Here is a 20237-nt window from a genome sequence, read left to right as displayed (position 1 = left end):
AAAATTCTAAGTATCTTTCTATATGTTTAGGTTTCAGAGAAACATTGTTCAGGTAAGTACGTTTTTAAATATAAATTCTTTTCACTTTACAAAGTGGACACAGTGCAATTTCTGAGTTCTGCAATGCTATCCTTTGAGAGGAAAACAAGTTCTGCAAACAGGGAGAGTACAGTGACTTACAAGAGCAGTCTCCAGGAGTTAAGGTGAATAGTGGGCAAGGTCATAGATATCACCAGCAGTACAGCGCCAGCTGCATGGAGGTGGCTGGTGGCTGGGTGCAGGGTGCAAAACAGCATTGGGTGTCCAATGCATTTCAATGGAAATCGGTCACTGTGAAAAGAGGCTGCAGGTTCTGGTCAGGAAGCAAAAGGGCTGAACCAGCCCTTTTGCCTCAGGCCTCCCGATTCTTGGGCACAGGTAGGCACCTTTGGTCCTCTTTTCCACGGCTCAAAGGCTATGGGTGCAGTGGTGGCTTCAGAGTCCTATCTTGAGGGATGCAGACAGGCCGCTGGGTTAATACCAGGTCAGCTGCTTCTTTTTCTCCTCTTCTACTTTTTCAGCTCTTCAGTGCTCTTGGTCTTCTTAGGTCCAATTAAAAAGCATATCAATTAGTGATGCCTGGATATGGCCAGCAAATGTGATTGATCTCATCCAGGCATGTCTACAAAAGACAACATTTGTACTAATCCACTTGTCAATGCAGTCTGTAGTATCTATGCCTTCGTGGATAATGTATTTGGCAGTCATGTATCATCTGAGCTATAGAGGTCCTATGGGACCAATGGCACAATCTCGCTAACCATGCCCCAAAGGGCATTTGTACAGCTGGGCAATAGGCAGGATAAGTTTATGGACCTGAGTGCCGTGCTGGCAAAACAAAAAGCATATGCTGTCCAGAAGTGTCAATCCTTTTGGTTTCTCTATCCGTGGTACTGGACTGAAATTAATTAGGATTCAGCTACATGCTTAATTGGCAAATTCTAAGACCCTATGCGTCAGGAGGGCTCTGGTTGAGGAGTAATGGAAGGAGATTGGTAATATGAAAACAATTGTATTAAATTTACAAATATATGCCTCATAAGAAGCCATGACTTAGACCTATTTTGGAAAACAGCTGGCATTTTGAATTTCTCCTTATGGAATATATTTTCTGGGTAGGTCTGCGGTTCCATTTATCCTGAAAGACAGAACTGAGCTCCCATTAATGAGGTAAATGCTTTCCGTTCAGCCTTTGAAACTTTATTCTCAACATGGACTTTGATAAGGCAATAGTATGGTCGAGGATCCACTTCCAAATCTCCATGGCTAGCTGCCACTATATGGACACAGTTGTAATCCTAGGTTTTCAGAATTCCCAGTGCCACAAGGATAGTCTTCACCTTAACAAGGTGCAGATTATCCACCTGATTGCATTACTCTATCTAAAGTGTGTGAGCCAATAAGGAAATGCTGTTGTTTCTTCCGGAAAATGCTTAGACTCCAGTGGGGATGAAGTTCTGATGGCACTAACCAAAGACAAAGGTGAAATAAGACTTGTGAAACAGTTTATTTGCCTCTGGATATACATGCTGACACCGCAAGAAAATTCCTTTCATCACTAATCTGCTATAAGGAAATAATAAATGTAAAAGACCATGAAATATCACTATTGCTGACCAAAATGCAGTGTTTTTTGACATGCCTAAAAGAGTGAGACCACTTCCTTTAGGGGTAAAACCTTCCAACAAAGGTGAAAAGTGATGTTGCTGATGTTTCTGGCCTGGCACAATGAACTGTAGGTTTTTAGCAATAGAAAGATGGCATAGCAGGGATTTGTGTGGAGAACTTCTCCCCGTGAGGGTCACAAGGCAATGGACGGGGGGCTGCTGATCTGAACGGGAGCTATGGTTCATTAGAAGTGCCAGGTCTTGAGGTCCTTCCTGAATTGGGGCAGCGATGGAGATTGCCTAAGGTGGAGAGGCAGAGTGTTCCAGGTCTTTGCGGCGAGTTAGGAAAAATATTTTCCTCTGGTCCTGGTCTTACAGATCTGTGGGATGGTAGCCAGGGCTAGCTGGGCAGAGAGGATGTGTCGGTGAGTGTGTGGAATGAGAGGCGGTGGTTGAGGTACGCAGGTCCTACGTTGTGGAGGGCTTTGTAGGCATGTGTGACGGCTAGTGGAGTTCTTTCAGGTGCTCAGTGATGTGGCTGCGGAGGGGAACATTTAGGACCAGTCTGGCAGCGGCATTTTGGATGTTCTGAAGTTTCTTGAGGAGTTTCTGGGTGACGCTGGTGTACAGTGCATTGCAGTAATCGAGTCTGCTGCTGATGAATGCATGGATGACCGTCTTTCTGGATTCTGTGGAGATCCACCTGAAGATTTTTCAGAGCAGACACAGCGCGTGGAAGCAGGATGATGAGACGGCACTGATCTGGTGATTCATGATGAGCAAGGAATCCAGTAAGATGCTGAGGTTTTGTGCGCGGTCCGTGCATGTTGGGGGGTGGGGTACCCAGCACGGTGGGCCACCAGGAGTTGTCCCAAGTAGATGGGGTGGAGTCCAGGATGAGGACTTCGGTCTTGTCTAAGCTGACCTTGAGGCAGCTGTCCCTCATCCGGCTGTGGAAGTTGCTCCTTGCGACTGTGGGTTTGTTGGTGAAGAAGAGGATCAGCTGGGTGTCATCAGTGTAGGAGACAATGTTGAGCCTGTGGTTCCAGACAATGGCTGCGAGTGGGACCACGTAGATGTTGAAGACAGTGGGGCTCAGGGAGGAACCCTGTGGCCCTCCGCAGCTGATCTCTGTGGGATCTGAAAGGAACAGTGGTAGTCTGACTTTCTGCGTGTGACCGGTGAGGAAGGAGCAGATACATTCCAGGGCTTTGGCGCAGATACCTGCATCGTGGAATCTTGAATATAGGGTACGATGGAAGACTGGGTTGAAGGCAGCCAAGAGATCCGAGAGAATGACGGCAGTTGTTTTGCCTCGGTCAAGGAGGGAGTGGATGTCTAATGTAGCGACGAGGAGTGCGGTCTCGGTGCTGTGGTTGCTTCGGAAGCAGGATTGGCAGAGGTCCAGGGTGTGGTTGGCTTTAATGAAATTGGAGAGCTGGGCGATGATGGTTTTCTCGATTACTTTGGCTGGGTAGCGGAGCAGGGAGATAGGTCTGAAGTTCTTGAAGTCCATTGGGTTGGGAGAGGCCTTCAGCAGGAGGTTAATCTTGGCGTGTTTCCAGTCTTCAGGGAATGCAGCAGTCTTGATGGAGCAGTTGATGTTGTGGAGGAACTCTGAGGTGATGGTGGTGGCAGCTCTGTGGCAGATGTAATGTGGGCAGGTGTCCGAGGGGGATCTGGAGTGAATGCTATTCATGATCTTGAGGGTGTCGTCGGTGGTGAGGGGGGTCCATTGAGCAGGATTTGGTGGGGTCCGCCGTCCTTGGGTGTGGTGGTGCTGGGTGGGGAGGAGGGGTCTTGGGTGTTAAAGCTGTCATAGATCTGCTTGATCTTGCAGTGAAAGAAGGTCTTCAACTTGTTGCAGAGGTCTTGGGAGGGTGGGATATCTCTTGTTTCTTTGTAGGGTTTGGGAAATTCTTTGGCCAAGGTGAAGAGTTCTTTGCTGTTGTGTTTGTGGCGCCCTTTCTTGATGGGCCTCTTTCTTTGTTGTTTTGATGAGGATGTGGTGTGTGGTGACAGCGGTTTTGAAGGCTGCGTGGGCTTCCGGGGTCTTGCCGTTTCTCCATCTCTTCTCGAGCTGTTTGCAGGTGCGCCAAGATTCTTAACCAGCTTGCTTTCTTGGGATGTTGCTTGCCGGGGCCTTCTTGAGGGGAGCCAATGTGTTGGTGCAGTCGGAGATCCATTGGCGGAGGTTGCGTGCTGAGTCGGTGTCTGTGGATGTCGGGGTGGGGTCTTACTGAGGGAGGTGGTGAGCTGTTTTTCGGTGACCTTGTTTCAGCCTCTACGGGGGGAGGCAATGGGCGTGGTGGTGTACGGTGGGTTTGGTCAAGGAGAAGTGGACACAGTGGTGGTCTGTCCAGAGAAGCTCGTATGTGTGGCTGAAGGTGATGTTATCGCTGGCAGAGAAGATGGGGTTGATCATGTGTCCTGCTGAGTGAGTTTGAGTCCGGTAGTGACGAGGTTCTTTAGCAGGGTTGCAGTGTTTTGGTCGCTGGGGTTTATCCAGGTGAAAACTGAGGTCACTGAGTAGGATGTAGTTGGTGGAGGCGAGCATGGGGTGCAATGAAGTCGATGAAGTTATCGCCAAAAGGTGTGCAAGGGCCAGGAGGTCTGTAGATGAGCGTGCCACGGACGGTGGTCTGTACCTGGAAGTGGAGGTGTTCCATGTTAGTCGTTTGGTTGTCCAAGTGGGGGGGTCACGCGGAGGGTGCTTTTGTGCACGGTGTTGGTGCCTCCCCCCAGACGGTGGGTGCAAGTGATCTTTTAGCCATCTGGGATGATGGTGGTGATGTCCGGTGCTAAGCTGGGGAATTTATCCATGATTCTGTGAGAAAGGCAATGTCAGGAGAGACAGTGTTGAGTAAGTCCCAGATTTCTACAGCGTTTTTGTGCAGGGGGCCGGTTTTGAGCAGGATACAGCTGAGGCGGTTGGGTTCAGTGTTTTTCAGTCAAGCGGTGGGAGGTGCTGGAGTGCAGTGGTGGGAGAAAGTGCAGCAGCAGTTTCGGCATGTGAAGGGGCCCTGAGTGTCGTTCAGTGTTTAAGAGGGCTGATTTTAAACTGACGATGGCCTGAACTTAAACTGACAATCACCTGATTCACAGATGGAGAACTGATTCGTCAAACATTCAGACATGGCTAAAACTGAATGGCCTGATAATATAGATACTCAAATACTGCATCTAAGACGAACACGTTCTGGCACTTTGGGCAGTGACGTGTACTTCACATCTACAGGACTCAGTATATACAGAGGTTGAACTACTGGTAGGATCTGCATAAAGTGTTTCACTATGTGTAGGAAAGTACCATCTTTCTTGGCATGTTACCCCCCCACTTTTACCGGTATGTCAGTATGTTTTTGCCTGTCTCACTGGGATCCTGCTGGTCAGGCCCCCAGAGCTCATAGTTTATGGCCTAATGTGTGTGTCTGTATAGTGCTTAACTGTGTCACGGAGGCTCTGCTAATCAGAACCTCAGTGCATATGATCTCTCTGCTTTTAAATGTGTCACTGTAGGCTAGTGACTTCATTTATCAATTTCTGTTGGCACACTGAACCCCCCTTTTAAGTCCCTAGTATATTGGTACCTAGGTACCCAGGGCATGTTTGTTCCAGGAGATCCTTATGGGCTTCAGCATTTCTTTTGCCACCCATAAGGAGCTCAGACAAACCTTTTCACAGGACTGCCACTGCAGCCTGCGTGAAATAACGCACACGTTATTTCACAGCCATTTTCACTGCACTTAAGTAACTTACAAGTCACCTATATGTCTAACCTTCACTTGCTGAAGGTTAAGGGCAAAGTTACTCAGTGTGGGCGCACCTTTGCATTAGCAAAGGTGCCCCCACATAGTTCAGGGCCATTTCCCAGGAATTGTGAGTGCGGGGTTGCCATTATATGCGTGCACTACATACAATACCTATATGTAGCTTCACAATGGTAACTCCGAATATGGCCATGTAAGGTGTCTAAGATCATGGAATTGTACCCCCCCATTCCAAATCTGGTATTGGGGAGCCAATTCCCTGCATCCTGGGGGCTCCACTATGGACCCCCAGTACTGCCAAACCAGCTCTCTGAGGCTTGCACTGCAGCTACAGCTGCTGCCACCTCACAGGCAGTGTTCTACCCTCCTGGGGTCTGAGCAGCTCAGTCCCAGGAAGGCAGAACAAAGCATTTCCTTTGGGAGTAGGGTGTTATAAGCTCTCCCTTTGGAAATAGGTGTTACAGGCTGGGGAGGGGTAGCCGTCCCCAGCCTCTGGAAATGGTTTGAAGGGCACATATGGTGCCCTCCTTGCATAGGCCAGTCTACACCGGTTCAGGGACCCCTTTTCCCCTGCTCTGGTGCGAATCTGGACAAAAGAAAGGGGAGTGACCACTCCCCTGTCCATCACCACCCTAGGGGTGGTGCCCAGACTTCAGCCATCTTGCTTTGCAAGGTGTGGGGGCACTCTGGAGAGCTCTGAGTGACCAGTGCCAGCAGGTGACATCAGAGACCCCTCCTAATAGGGCCTTACCTAATAAGGTAGCCAATCCCCCTCTCAGGGCTATTTAGGGTTTCTCCTGTGGGTTCTCTTCAGACTCTACTTGCAAGTTCTCAGCAGGAATCCTCTGCAACCACTACTTCATCATCTGACCTCGGATCAACCGCAGCCTGCTCCAAAAACCACTGTAACAGCAACAAAGTATCCACAAGGGATACTTTTCTTCTGCAACTCCAGCTCCAGCCAGCAACAGCAACAGGTTCCACGGTGTGCATGCTCTGAGGACTCCCTGTCTTCATCCTGCACGAGAAGGACCGAAGAAATCTCCGGTGGGGTGACACTCCCGTGCTCATGCAGGCACCTTCCAAGTTGACGACCGACTACTGGACTACTCTTACAGAAATGAGTGTGCTCTTAGAAACACAGAGGGTGGACCCCTTCCACACAGACTGTCCTGAGGTCCTGCTGACGCAAATTGGATGAGGTAAGACCTTGCCTTCCCTGAGAGCGACAGTACCCCTGTGAGCCACATCTTCTTCACCTCCGGATGCCTCTGTGCACTATTCGCAAAATTCCTTCGTGCACAGCCCGGCCCAGGTCCCCAGCACGCTATCCTGCGATGCTCAACTCGCTGAGTTGACCTCCGGTGGCATGGGACCCTTCTTTGTAGTGCTGCACCAACCGCGTTTTGCACCTCCTTTGTCCCCATGTCTTGGGACTCCGGTGGGTGCTGTCTGGCATCCTGAGGGCTCTCTAAAGTGCTGAGAACCCCCTCTTCCTCCTCACACAGAGTTGAGGCCCCCAGGTCCCTCCTTGGTTCAGCCAGCGCCATTTTGACGCAACACACACATTTGTCGTAACCAAGGCTTGTTGGTGACTTCCAACACAAAATCACGCCTGCATCCATCTTCACGTCGTGGGACATCTTTTGCATCATGCAGGAACCCGCTGGCATCTTCCTACGGTTCATTCCTACAGTCTTCGTCCAGCCGGGAACTACTCTTTTGCACCCTCTTCTGGGTTGGCAGGGGCTCCTGTCCTTTCTGGAACTTCTTTCGACTTCTGGACTTGGTCCCCTTCTTTTGCAGGTCTTCAGGTCCAGGAATCCAGCAGTTGTTTGCAGACTTGGTTGGTTACTGCAATAGTCCATAACACAAGGTGTAGTGTTTCCTAAGGAAACTTGCAGTACTTTACTCCTGCTTTTCTGGGCTCTGGGGTGGGGTAATTTACTTATCTTTACTGTGTTCTTACTCTCCAAGCAATTCTGCACACACTACACTTGTCTAGGGGAGGAATTCGTGATTCGCATTCCACTTTTTTAGCATATGGTTTGTGTTGCCCCTAGACCTATTTTCTCCCATTGCATTCTATAGCATGTCCTATTGTTGCACTATCCTATGCCTAATTACTTGCCTTATTTTAGTGTCTAGTGTATATATTGTGTATAATACTTACCTCCAGAATGAGTATTGCCTCTAAGATATTTTTGGTACTGTGTCACCCAAATAAACTAACGGATTCCAATAATGATTCAGTGGTGGTCCCCGGGTTCCAGTAATGATAAGGTGGGGGTCTATTGAAGTCAAAAGGTAGGGATCCACTGTGATAGGCGATAATATACATGATGACCAGAAAACAGTGTATTTCTTGTTGGCATTTGAATTAGCTTCAACACACGCACGTACATTGATTGAGATGATTGTTTTGCAGTAGCTTTTGATGCCTTAATGGAAAATGTATCTGCTTGCTGCTGCCAAGACCCCGGACTAGGGTTAACTGAATTTTCTTTTGGAAATGAATACAAAATGATACATTTTGAGGACATTGTCTGGCATAAGCACAATCCTTATAGAAGTCTTCCAGAGCTAGAGTTCTGGTAAATTGGAAGCTTGCCCCTGGATTTGGTGTAGAAACATACATCAGGCAAGGTTGCCTTCTATTTCCTTTTTTTTTTTTTTTTTATCCACTGAATCACTGGCACAGTCCCTCAGGATGGACAATTGAGTTATCCCTTTTCTTTATAAACGGTACAGCAATTAGGTGGCCTTTTATACAAGATTGTATAGCCTACACTTCTGATCCACATAAGAGAATACCTCAGGTACACAATCTTGTATGAGTTTTTGGGTACCTTTCAGGATATATAGTAAATAATACCAAGTCGTAGACAATGGTGGGGAATACGAAGTAAGATTTGTTTGAGATACATGATGCAAGATATGTAGGTGTCATTTCTACTCATAACTCATAGACGTTGATGGCCCATTAGTTGAATAAAATGAATGGGTAGATGGATAGGTTGATGAGTACATGGTAGATCCTCCCTATAATGTCTGGTGATTTAATCTGTTCCCAATGTCAATCCTCCTAAATCATATTGCTTGATGCCAATCCCTTTGGTGCTGGCAACAAAGCGTTGTGAAGATATAAGAGAAACTTAGTAGTTCTGATTGGTCATCTGGAGGAGAGAGATTATTATAGACGAAGTTGTGACGATCTCTCAAGAAGGTAGCTCTGCTTTAGAACCACTTTTATTATTGGGCTATCCAGAGTAGTGAAGGCTCAACCTGACGAATGAGAGGCTGGTTTACTATTAAAAGCCATGTTACGTTATTGTAAAAATGATATCTTGCATAAATTGTCATCTCCAAAATACTTTAAAAAGGTCTAGTTAATGATCTTAGCGTTGGTAGCTAAAATATGAAGAAAGTGGCATGGATGCCATGATATAGGATTTTATTTATCTGTATGGATTTGCATGGATGGGATTGTACTCACATCATAGGATTCCTTTGGCATTGCCACTGAGGGTGGTCTTTCCAGGTTGGAATTTATGCAGATAGTTTATTGAATGCCTTAGTTGCATCCTCGGCCCCTAGCAGCTTTTCCTGTGGCATCTGAGATACAATTTCATGGAACACCTCTGGTAAGGAAAGAAGTCACAAGGTGATACAATGTAATGCCACAGAGGCCAAGATGTATTCAGTGGAATTGGGATCCAGGTGCTGCTAGTACTGGAGTATAAAGATATCTGACAAGTATCAATACATGTTCTATACTTCATTGTCAAATCGGCCACAATCAGGAAAAAAAAATTCTCTCAATTTTTCACAATACTGGACACCCAAAAGGCTCTCCATAGTGAAATAAGATGGAGATGGTCAATGCTCAAAGTGCAAAGATCCTAATGCAGGTGAGGTGTATCTGTGATATTTGTCTTGAAGATTATTGGATTACTGAGAATGTCTATTTCTTCTATCCCCAGGCAAGAGATTATGGTAGAATGCACTCGTCATTTTTTAGGTTTTAATTGCCGATGTTACCTTGTCTCAAGATAAAACCATATACTATTTTATTTTGTTGACAAAAATCTCGACGTCTACAAGCTGTAAAGTTAATGTGTAGACTAGACATGAGCAGTTGGACAAGGTAGATGCCAACATTTTGGAATTTGTTTAAAAGAATGGTTGGAAGAAGATAACGAGATGGAATAATATAAAGTTCTGGAATTATACCTTCTCGAAAGATCTCATGAGTTTTTCTTTTTTTTTTTTAGTTCTCAGTCTTGGTTCGCCAGGAACCTTCAGGTATGGGCATACATATGAAGATAATACAAGGACTAACAATTTAAAATATATTTGGTAGTGTTGTCAACAGAAATACATTTAAAGGAAAACTCAGCCGCAGTGCATGTGGCCACGCCCCTGAAAAACAGAATTGAATTTGAGCAGTATACAGCATGTGTCAATCACAGACTGCTCCAATTGAATCTTATTAATTTTCTAAACCAATAAGTAATTTAGCTTGTGAATTGACCTTTAAATGTATGGTACATGGAGAAGAACAGGAGTGATTTAATGCTGAGGAGTTGGAAGAGTGTAGATGGCCGATATAAAGCACTGCAATCGCAAAATCCCAATAGGCTTTCATAGCTGAAATACTTCTTTTATACATCTTGAAGAGGGATAGATATTTCATTTTAACAACCATCTCTATAGCATGGTTTATAGATTTCTCCTCCTTGCACAAGTGTTACGGGATAAGAGGTCAAGGCATTTTCCTTTTTGTAGAGCACAAAAAACTGATTGCATTGTGCATATTAGGTACTAGAAAACAGTATCATCGTTGGAAGTCGTTGCTTTCAAGAGTCTAATAAACAGTCTGTACAATTAACATAAAACGTATTCACTTTTTCTACACTTTGCATCTTCATGCCAAGCATAGTTTGAGGGTCAGGGCAAGGGGGAGCATGGAAAGACAATTAAAATCGGGCAGAGGACTGAAACCTGTTGCAATGAGGCATTGGTTAGCCCCTACACCAATTCAGAGATGAGCAGAAAAAAATTATGTGCAGTGACAGGGAGTCTAACCCACCACCTCATAACTTACAAGACTGGTTGTAGTTTTCTGCAGTGGGGATGGGGGGGAGGGGGGGAGGAAATACACTGGGGACACAGTGGGTGAAAGCTATTAGGATTGATGTACCAAGCTTGTTTAACAGTTAATGACGACCTTGAAGGGTGTCTGGCTGAAAGGGGAAAAAAAGGCCTCCTTTACTGTGAAGGGAGGCGTGGGGGGGGGGGTGGTAAGATGGCTGAGCAACCAAAAAAAGCCTTCTCATCAGGGTGCTTGCTATCTAAAAATAAATAGAAATGTATGCATCGCTGATCAGAAAATCTAAAGGCTGGTAAGCCAGTATGGACTTTAATTGATGGAGCCATTTGGAGCTTCATGTGGACAAAAAATATTCTTGTAGGGAGTTATGGTAAAGATGCTACTGATTGAGCTTGGATTGCATGCTTTTAAAGGACACTAGGTATTGTCTGAAAGCGTATTATTAAAAATGTATATTTTGAAAGTGCTTGTTTTATCTTGAACACTAAATATTTTTGCACATTTTGAGCCAGCCTACCTTATACTGTGTGTAATACAACTTTCAAATAAGCACTTGCATATTCACTGTGCTTTCTGGCACAGACTAGGATCTTGCTGCACCATAACTTAATGCCATTCCCCAGTGCACTAACCAGGATTCAAATATGTAACTATCTAGTTACAGTCAGAGAGATCTACCGTGAGTGCATTAATCACTTTTGCTTACATAAGAAAGAGTGCATTTTCCATCAAGAAAATTACCTTGAATTTATTTTTCATTTAAGGTGTGTGCATTAGTCTATATGCAATTACCTGAAGGTGAATGGCCAACAACATAGTTATAGAATATTTTATTATTTTAAACCAAGTCTCTCTCCGTGTCTCCACTGCACATATGATCACAGTTCCCGTACTTTTTATGCACTTCCACCACTAGTAATACCTGTGGTAACATAGGCCACAGAGAGGTGGATGACCCCAAACAGCATTAACGTTTAGCTTAATGCTCCCTGTCTGAAAAGAAGCCCTTCTCCCAGGCAGAGCGTTACCTCAAGACCACCACAATCAGTCTGCCAATTAAATGTGGTGGCCAGAATGAAGGGATCTTAAAAGAGGCAGCACTTTCATCACAGTCCAATACAACCCCAGTCTAGCCGCAAAAAAGAGTGATTTTTAGGCAGCGGGATATAGGAGGTGGGCAGAGTTAGAGTGGTATTTATTGCTGTCTGTGCCTTAGGAGCTTTCGTAACCAGATGTATAGTCCTCCACTGAGGGTTGAGGCTGATTTGATTTAAATATATGAATACTCAGCTTCTCTGTTAAGTTGTCAAAAATAAGCAAGAGTATGATCTCTTGTATGGCAGGTTGAATTCAGGCTACTGGCTTAGACAAACTTCAACATCTTTCAGTGGAGACCTATCTGACATATGTTCATTCCTGACCATAGGGAAGAACTCACTTGGCAGACAGACCATGATCAATCTAAGAAAAACACATTTAGATTGGTTCTAGCTGCGCTTACTAAAGGACAAAATTTTCTAACTGCCAAGAGGATCAGATCCAGTGGGTAGAGAGTGAGCAATTAAATCCTCCATTTAACAATATTGTCCTAATTATTCAACTCAATATCGAGTCAACATGGAAACTTTGCTTCACTGTGCTCTTTTTTTTTTTTTTTAAGTGAAAAGCTGATGAAGTACACATCTTGCTACTAGAAATGAAAACTTAACAGTTAAAAAAAAAAGCACAATGCATGATTGTGTTTGTATTAGTGCAGATAATTTAATATCAAACCCAAGTAATCTAGAAATATACGTGATAGAACTACAGTACCCAAAGATCTTTAAAAAGTTAGGATGTAAATGATGAAATTGCACTTAATTCTGAATTAATTCAGATACATTATGTCATTGCCATTCCTTACTAATGAGCTTTTTACAGCATGGTTTATTTTATTTTCTTATTAAAAAAGGCTCAGAATAAACATTTGTACATTCCATTCGACTGCGTTGGTCACTGAAAGGGTTCCACGTTTTTCATTCACCAGCTACATCTACCTATCCTGCTGGTCAACTTCAGATGTCTTTGTGTCTGACAGTTCCAAAACAGGGTTCACAAATCCAGCATACTCAGAGTTTCCATTGTCATCCATTTCGGCACTAACAAAATCATTTTCCCACTCCAATCCATTGGAGTCATCGGAGGTTGAGGTTGGATGGCTGCCTGTCTTCTTGGTGCTGTGCTTTAGGGCAGCGCGCAAGATGTCCTCTTCTGTTTTGGAGCGTTCTCTCATTGGAACCATTCTGTTCATTCCTGTTGATACAAAAGACAACAATATTAGATGTTCTATGCAGACTGGCAAAACACCTTGTACTGGTTATCCAAACACCAATTTTGAGATACAGAATGAACACAAAACATCAAACTATGTCTTAGTTTCAAAGACCTCCTTTAATGAATAGTCATGCAGACACTGAAGCCATATGTGTGTATGTACACATCACACACGCTGCCCATGGACGTAGAAGTAGAGTTCAACTACATTGTTGTAGAGTTTAGCCACAAAATCATTTACCTAAATGAATAACTATACAATAAAAAGAGCAGACAAAATAAAGATTATTTGGCTGCAGCAAAGGTAAGAGTAAACCTAAAAAAATACAGTAGTAGGCTTTGGTGAATTAAGGCACACTTACCAAAGACACAAGAATCAATTTAAGACTTGTATTGTACATAAGCACTCCACTACTTCAAATGTCATACACCAACAGCAATTAAAGATCACCACAGAAACATGTGCATGTCACAAGAAAATCCAGAGCGCAAATAAAACCACAAGCTGCCGAGTACCAGACTGACTGAGACTGACCCCAATTTATTTGTATCCAGCACAAAGATCTTTAATAAAGTGTCTAATTAAAACTTTCCTGTTAATGTCTCAAATCTTCCCGGATTATATCCCCACTTTTAGAATTACTTATTGGAGATTATATTTTCTTTTTATTCTAGGTAAAGCTCTCCAACGGCTCTGTTTTAAGTTCATACCAAATAAATCTATAAAATGAAAAATACCAATGGGCTCCAGTGGATATAAGAGATAGTATTTGAAATATCCCTGGATCTATGTGAGTAGAACGAGTTATTTCGCTGAACCGAAACGAGAAAAATTATTTTTTATTTTTTACTAATGGACCTTGCTTCCAGAACAGAACCTGGACCCTGATACTTAAGAGCATTTCACTGGTTCAGTTTAAATTCTGACACAGACTTTCAGAGAGGCCAACAAAGCATAAAAGATCCTTCTCAGGAAGTGTGAAAGGATACCTGAACTCAAGTAAAATATGGCACTGGCTTATGTCAAGCTATAGCTACAGGAAACACTAATCTTGCAAAACGAATTTTTCTAAGGGACCCCATAGTATGAGAAGTGAAAGGGATGCATACATGAGATACTCCTGATTTAGGGTTTGACTGATGGGTATGCTTGTCACAAACCCAGCATATATTCTTTCTGCCTTACTACAAGTGCTTTATATCCTAATCCACTTATATTATGATGGAATATCAGTCATATTTGTGACAGAATAACCTTTTTGACAAACTCTAAATCAGGCCAATAGCCTTTTGCCCAGTCCTGTGGCAGTAAGTAAATCCATATCTTTCCTAGACTTTTACTGCAGCAGAACAGACATTTTGGCACACCCAAAGGGTGAATATGCCCTTGCTTGGTTTGTTCAGTGCACTGCAAGATAGAAGGTTTAAATAGTTTAAGCACTCTTGAATGGCACATACCAAAAGTATTTTGTGGACCAGGTAGGAGTTCATGTCATTTCTTTGTTGAAGTAAACGGCATTTTAGCCATTTCAAATGCAGGCCTGTCTCAATTGTAATGTGAAATACAGCAATAATGCAGTTTTATAAAAGGCATTAGTAATGTATGGTAATGAGATGGCTGCCACGAACAGTCAAGGTGAGATATAAAGTGGTGGTCTACCTAACGTTTTGAGTGCCATTTTGAGACCACTTGTGTTATACATACCACATGTCTCAGAATATTTGTAGGCTTAGAGGAAGACAAGTTGCAAACAGACCCACCAATCACCGGAATGTCTCAAATAAAGTTGAACACTGTAGCCTAAACAGAGTCTGAAAAATGGAGCACAGCGTCTCTTTTCAGAAAGATTCTTTATTGTATCATGTCTAGAACAGGTTTGCAAGACTCCCTTACAAAATACCTTGCAGCAACTGTTTTATGGTATTCTTTATGAGCAAGCGGATCAAGAAAATAAACAATCAAACCATTTGTCTGAGATTACTACTGCTGCAAAAGCTTAAGATCCTTTTGAGGTATAGGTGATGGAATCTCTCCTCTTTAGAGGGATGAGGCTGGTCAAAGAAAGCTGGATGAGTGATGGATTGCCCAATGTAAAAAGAAGACAGGCGATGTAAACAAAGGTGGTTAGTCTGGCAAAAAAAGTCCGAAAGAGCCGACAAATAACTTTTAATAGTGCCCACTGCAAGCTCCTTCTGGAGCAAAGACATAAGAACAAAATCACAGTTTGGCTTGCAAAGGGTCTGTCTTAGGCACGCCACCCAAGACCCCAAATTTGTCCCTGTGTCCATCATAAACATACTTCATTGAGGGACACCTGGTAGCAAGGATGACATCAACAATCCCAAGTAGTAGGCAGCTGCCGTTGCTCAATGTCCATGCATGAAGGTGTAGACTGCACAGGTTTGGGTGCAGAACCCTGCCCTGCTGCTGAGACAGAAGATCCTCCAAATGCAGCAGGCGGATGGGAGGACGGATGGTCATGCCCAGAAGTTCCAGGTACCACCTGGCCTAATCCTGAGCCATTAGGATGAATTGGGTTTGGTTGTTTACGATCTTCTTCTGAACTCAAGGCAAGAGAGGCAGAGTTGAAAATGTGTACATGAGGTCTGTGCTCTACAGTAACTCTGTTGCATCTCCTAGAGAAAACTTTCGTGGGGACTCCAACGGTCTATTGTTTTGACACTGTGCATTCTCATTGGTGGCAAAATGATCAAGCCAGGCTCTCCCCAAAGTCGGCGATGTCCTATGCCACCTCAGGGTGCAACCACCATTCATAATCTGCTAGGCCCAGCGTGGCTGAGCTAGTCTGCTCTGGTGTTTAAAGATCCTGGAAGGTAGTTCACGATCAGGGAAATGCCTTGATACTCCAGCCAACTACAGAGGTGCAGATCCTTCTGGTACAGGGCCTAAGGCTTCACTATGCCCTGATTGTTGCAGTAACACATGGTGGTAGTGCTGTCCGTGAGAATCTACACTGGACTCCGATTGATGGAGGGCAGGAAGGCCTTCAGCCCCAGGCGAGTGGCCTGCAACACCAAGAGACTACTGTAGAGCAGGGTCTGTGCCAGATCTTCACCTCCCCTAGATGACCTCCCCAACCCAGTAGTGACACATCCCTCAACACCGTCAGCTCTGAGAGGGGTCTGTCGGCAGTCCAAATGTGGTTCAGCAGTCATGACTGCATATCTTGTGCAGTCTCCTAAATCTTGATGGCACCAAAAAGGTTCCTTTGGCACTGGGCCCACTGGGACTTCAGGTTCAACTGCAGAGCCACGTCACCTGGCACTGCTGACAAGCAGGATGAGGGAGGCTCTCAGATCAAAAAGCTTCAAAACTGCTCTCACTGCAATCCAGGACCGAGGCTGACACATTAAGATCATAGCCTGAATGTCCTGTTCTTGTTTCGAGAGAGGGAAGATTGCGAATTGCACAATGTCTAAGACAGCCTCTATGAAGGGAGAGGATGTAAGCACAGCGGTCGGATGTACCGCCTCAGGAGCTGGAGACCCAGGTTTGAGCCTTAGTGTCGGCGCAAATGTCCTGTGATTCAGGGCAAATCACTTAAACTTCCTGTGCCCATGGCCAGCGCCTTGAAACCCTCATGGGTGATAAGCTGCACTATATGAATCTACATTTCATTTAATTTCCTTTCAAGTGATGGAGAAAGGTGCTACTCTAGGATACTGACTGAGAACCACAACAATGTCAAGAGGTTCACCGTTTTAAGTGGTCCTCAGCTTTCTAGCTTTCTGTAACCAGCCCACCTTCAACAGGCATTTGTTGTCAAAGTAGTGGAAAACTGGTACCCCAACCTACGTAGATTGGCAGCAACCACCATTATCACTTTTGACAACATCTGTGTGGCGCTTGTGAGGCTGAAGGGGCGCACACAAACTAAAAATGGAATAACAGAGCTGGGCAGTTAGAGATGGAGAGTAGTTTCCCCATCATTGCTCAAGGCCTTTAAAGCATGGAGGAGCAAGATGTGTTGCATGCACTTGTTATGGTTTCCTACAGTGAACTGGATGCAAACTGGATGCACGCTAAGACCAAAACTTTCCAAGAAAACAACAATCAAGTAATGAGTTGAAATTGTTATTAAAAATGAAGAGCTCCGACAGGACATGAGAGCCATGTTGAGTGAAAGGGTGGTGGTGTCGTAGTTTGGACTCTTGCTCTGGGCAAGACTGCTGGTTTAAGGATGACAGTACTTTTGTCTGTAGGCGACTATGCCTATCCTACAACAAATCGCAACTGTTGTCCCAACCTTACCGGCTCACTAGCAGCACCTCACCAGAAACACAATAGTAAAAGGTGATTTGTGGCAGCCTTTACGTATGGACTTGAGAATAAGACATCTCAGGGAGTGTTGTGGTTAAACAGAGATTACCTCTTTCTCACAGATATATAATGTCTCATACAAACACAGGCAATGGCAAGGATGCAGTAAAGTTTAAACAGTTTTTATTTAACATAACTGCAATTTACGATAAGTTGCATGGGCTGAAATGATTAGGATAATTAATAATGTGAGAAACAGAATTGTGAAGACGAGAGTCATTATTACAAAGACCCCCAACATCTTGCAATGCATATGAAAGACATATGAGATGTAATATGCCTATATACCCTAATGTGAGAGGCCTAACCTCCTACCTAAAGGAGAGCTGGGTTTGCTAAACCTAATCTGCCAATGCCATGTCCATGAGAGGAGCCCCCAACCCTTGTTACCTTGGAATGAGGTCTCTATCTCAGACTCCGTAGGAACACGAAGACTGGGTCAGCGTCAAGACGACGTGCAGCATCGATATCAGCGATGGTGCCGATGTCCTCTGGTCGGAATCCCTCTGATTATATGTCTAAAGTGCGATGTATTTATACAGATCTACAAGGACCCCTGACGTAGGTGTGTTCTCAAACAATAGATAACAGACATGCTTGGGACGGCAATTAATATTAACAATCCCTCGAAAGTATAGAGAGGGAAAATCCCTATGTGTGAACACCTACTGTTTGTTTGTCTTTGTTGCTTGATCTTGACGCCTTAGTGCGGTGACACTGATAATGCAAAGCATAACAAGTGGCCTAACTATAAACAAGGCAGCCATCTTAGAACAATTAATAATTAAATGGGCTAGGACATAGCAAGCTAAGTAGGTTAAAAGTCACTAGATGACAGGGGCACGAGTCTGCAAGCCAGAGGCTAAGCTAACTCCTGTTATCCCATTAAAACGAACTAGGATTCACTACAGTGGTGGTTTGTTTAGGGTGGTGATAAGGGCATTGGTGTGAGGGTGGGGAGAGTAGCGGAAGTGGTGGTAGTTAGGGTTGTAGTGGTTAGGGTGGTGGTGAAGGTGGTGTTGAGCGTGGGGTTGATGGAAAGGCTGGTGGTGGTTTTTAGAGAGATGGTGAGTACCGTGGTGGTTATGGTGGAGGTGGTGGATGTTAGGTTAGTGGCAGCAGTTGGGTGATATTGTGGTAGGGTGGTGGAAGGTTTGCGGTGGTAGTAGGGCGGCTTAGGCTGGATAGTGTGGTATTTATGGTAGTGGTGAGGGTGATATTGTGGTGGTTTTGGTGGTTGGTGATGGTGGTTTGAGTAGTGGGGTGATAGTTTGGGTAATTTAGGGTGGTGTTAGTAGGGTTCTGCGTGTGGTGATAGGATGTTGGTGAAGGTGGTAGTAAAGGTAAGGTGGTGGTAGTAGTTATGGTAATGAAGGAATTACTGTGGTGGTTAGGTTGGTAGTGGTTAGTGTGGTGGTGTGTGTCTGTTATGCTGCATTAGTGAGTTGAAGGACTGTTTGTTTAGTTGGCTGGTCACCGCCGTGCACTAGTAAGTAGCGAGGCTGCACTTTTGTTGGATGCTCACAGCTCAAGCACTAGTGAGTAGACCATGCTTTTGATGGATGCTAATATACCCCGCACTTGTGAGGTGAGGACACTTTCTGCAGTTTTGAGACGTGAGCACCTCCACAATCCGAAGGAAGTTTTAACTCAAAAAATCAGTCAGCAGCAATTATTATTTTAATGGTGGCTGGAAAACGTTGTAAATTATGATTTCTGTTTCAAATGCCTACTGAGTAATAAGGTGGCTAAGTGCGCTATATATAAATTGCACAGATTGAGTTTCACATTTGGTAAGAACGTCCCTCTCCCCCAGCGGAACAATGGTGCCAATGTATCTTTTCAACCCTGATATGTAGTTGTATACATTTCTTTCGACAGATCGTCACTGGCGTTTTTTGTTATCGTTTTAGGTTATGCTATGAATTCAGCCATAGTATGTTTCTTACGTTTATTTTGTGTTGGTAAAATACAATTTGCTGTGTTTTGATTTAAAAGGTTTGTTATGTTATAATGCCGCCCATTCTTCTTCTACGCTGTACTACCTTATGTGGCTAGGGCATGCTATGACAGGTTGGCTATGTTATGCTATGACAGTCTGCTATTTGCTATATATTATCTGCTTTGTCAAGCTGTCAAATGCTGTGCCACGTTACATTCTGCTGTTCTGATGTGTCATGGTGTGCTTTACTTTTGACGTTTTGTCTTGTTGTGATTTCCCATGCTGTGCTTGACACGGTCATGCTATGTCATGCTTGTTTTAAATGCCAGCTGCAGCACTCCGAAGAGTGCAGGTGTTTACAGGCCGTCTGTCACTCATCCCCGGAACCGCGAGTCCCACTTCGAAAGTGGGTGGCTCTGGTCATCCTTAGGCCGCATCTCCTATCCCTGTGTCTATAACATTATACTAGCCATTTAAATCCCATGGTGACCACAGAGGTGCAAGAAGGGGGCAGAGCTCGACAAAGCAGCAATGGGGGAACGCGGAGCGATTTAAGAGCCAGCACTGCTAATCCAATTTAAGCACAAAAAGACGGGGCAGGAGCGGAGCAGAAACCGGGGAGGGCTATCAGTGTTTTTGGCAATAATTATCACGGGAGAGTGTTCTATTCCTGTATTTATTAATAAATCAAAGGACAGATGTGCTGGAACATTATTTCTGCACAGCTGTCGCCACCGCGAAAACTGTAGTGTATCATTCAAAAACAAGTAAACGTCTGCGTTGCAGCACAATTAACTATCAACTTTAAAACCGCGTGGAGCACACTGGGGAAGCTGACGATCGCGCCAGCAGGCAGGGCAATGTGTAAACTGCTTGACCGACTGTTCGGTCGAGGAACAGCTTCATATATGTACTTGCTTCTCGCGGAGTATTACATACAGACTGGTGCCACATACCTCACTGGTGGGAGGTGAGTCATCAGAGATTAGGTTTTGCAATTGAATCCCTATAAATATCTCACGCATCCTGCTTGCTCTCTATGTGAATGAATGAATGAATGTGTGTATATATATATATATATATATATATATATATATATATATGCGCATTT

At 44.4% G+C, this 20237-nt stretch overlaps 1 protein-coding gene across 2 annotated transcripts in view; it reads right to left on the bottom strand.

The window, feature by feature from the left end:
* Positions 1 to 12265: 12265 nt before the first annotated feature.
* Positions 12266 to 20237, bottom strand: part of AP1AR (adaptor related protein complex 1 associated regulatory protein) — a 190270-nt gene continuing 182298 nt past the window's right edge. For both annotated transcript variants that reach the window (XM_069230200.1, XM_069230201.1), the window contains one exon: positions 12266 to 12821. In XM_069230200.1, coding sequence (XP_069086301.1) covers positions 12562 to 12821 — 260 coding nt within the window. In that variant the 3' untranslated portion in view covers positions 12266 to 12561. The remainder of the gene's footprint in view (positions 12822 to 20237) is intronic.

Source organism: Pleurodeles waltl, chromosome 1_1 (genome assembly GCF_031143425.1).
Source record: "Pleurodeles waltl isolate 20211129_DDA chromosome 1_1, aPleWal1.hap1.20221129, whole genome shotgun sequence".
Lineage (NCBI taxonomy): Eukaryota > Metazoa > Chordata > Amphibia > Caudata > Salamandridae > Pleurodeles > Pleurodeles waltl.
This window is presented reverse-complemented; position numbering and strand designations above follow the sequence as displayed.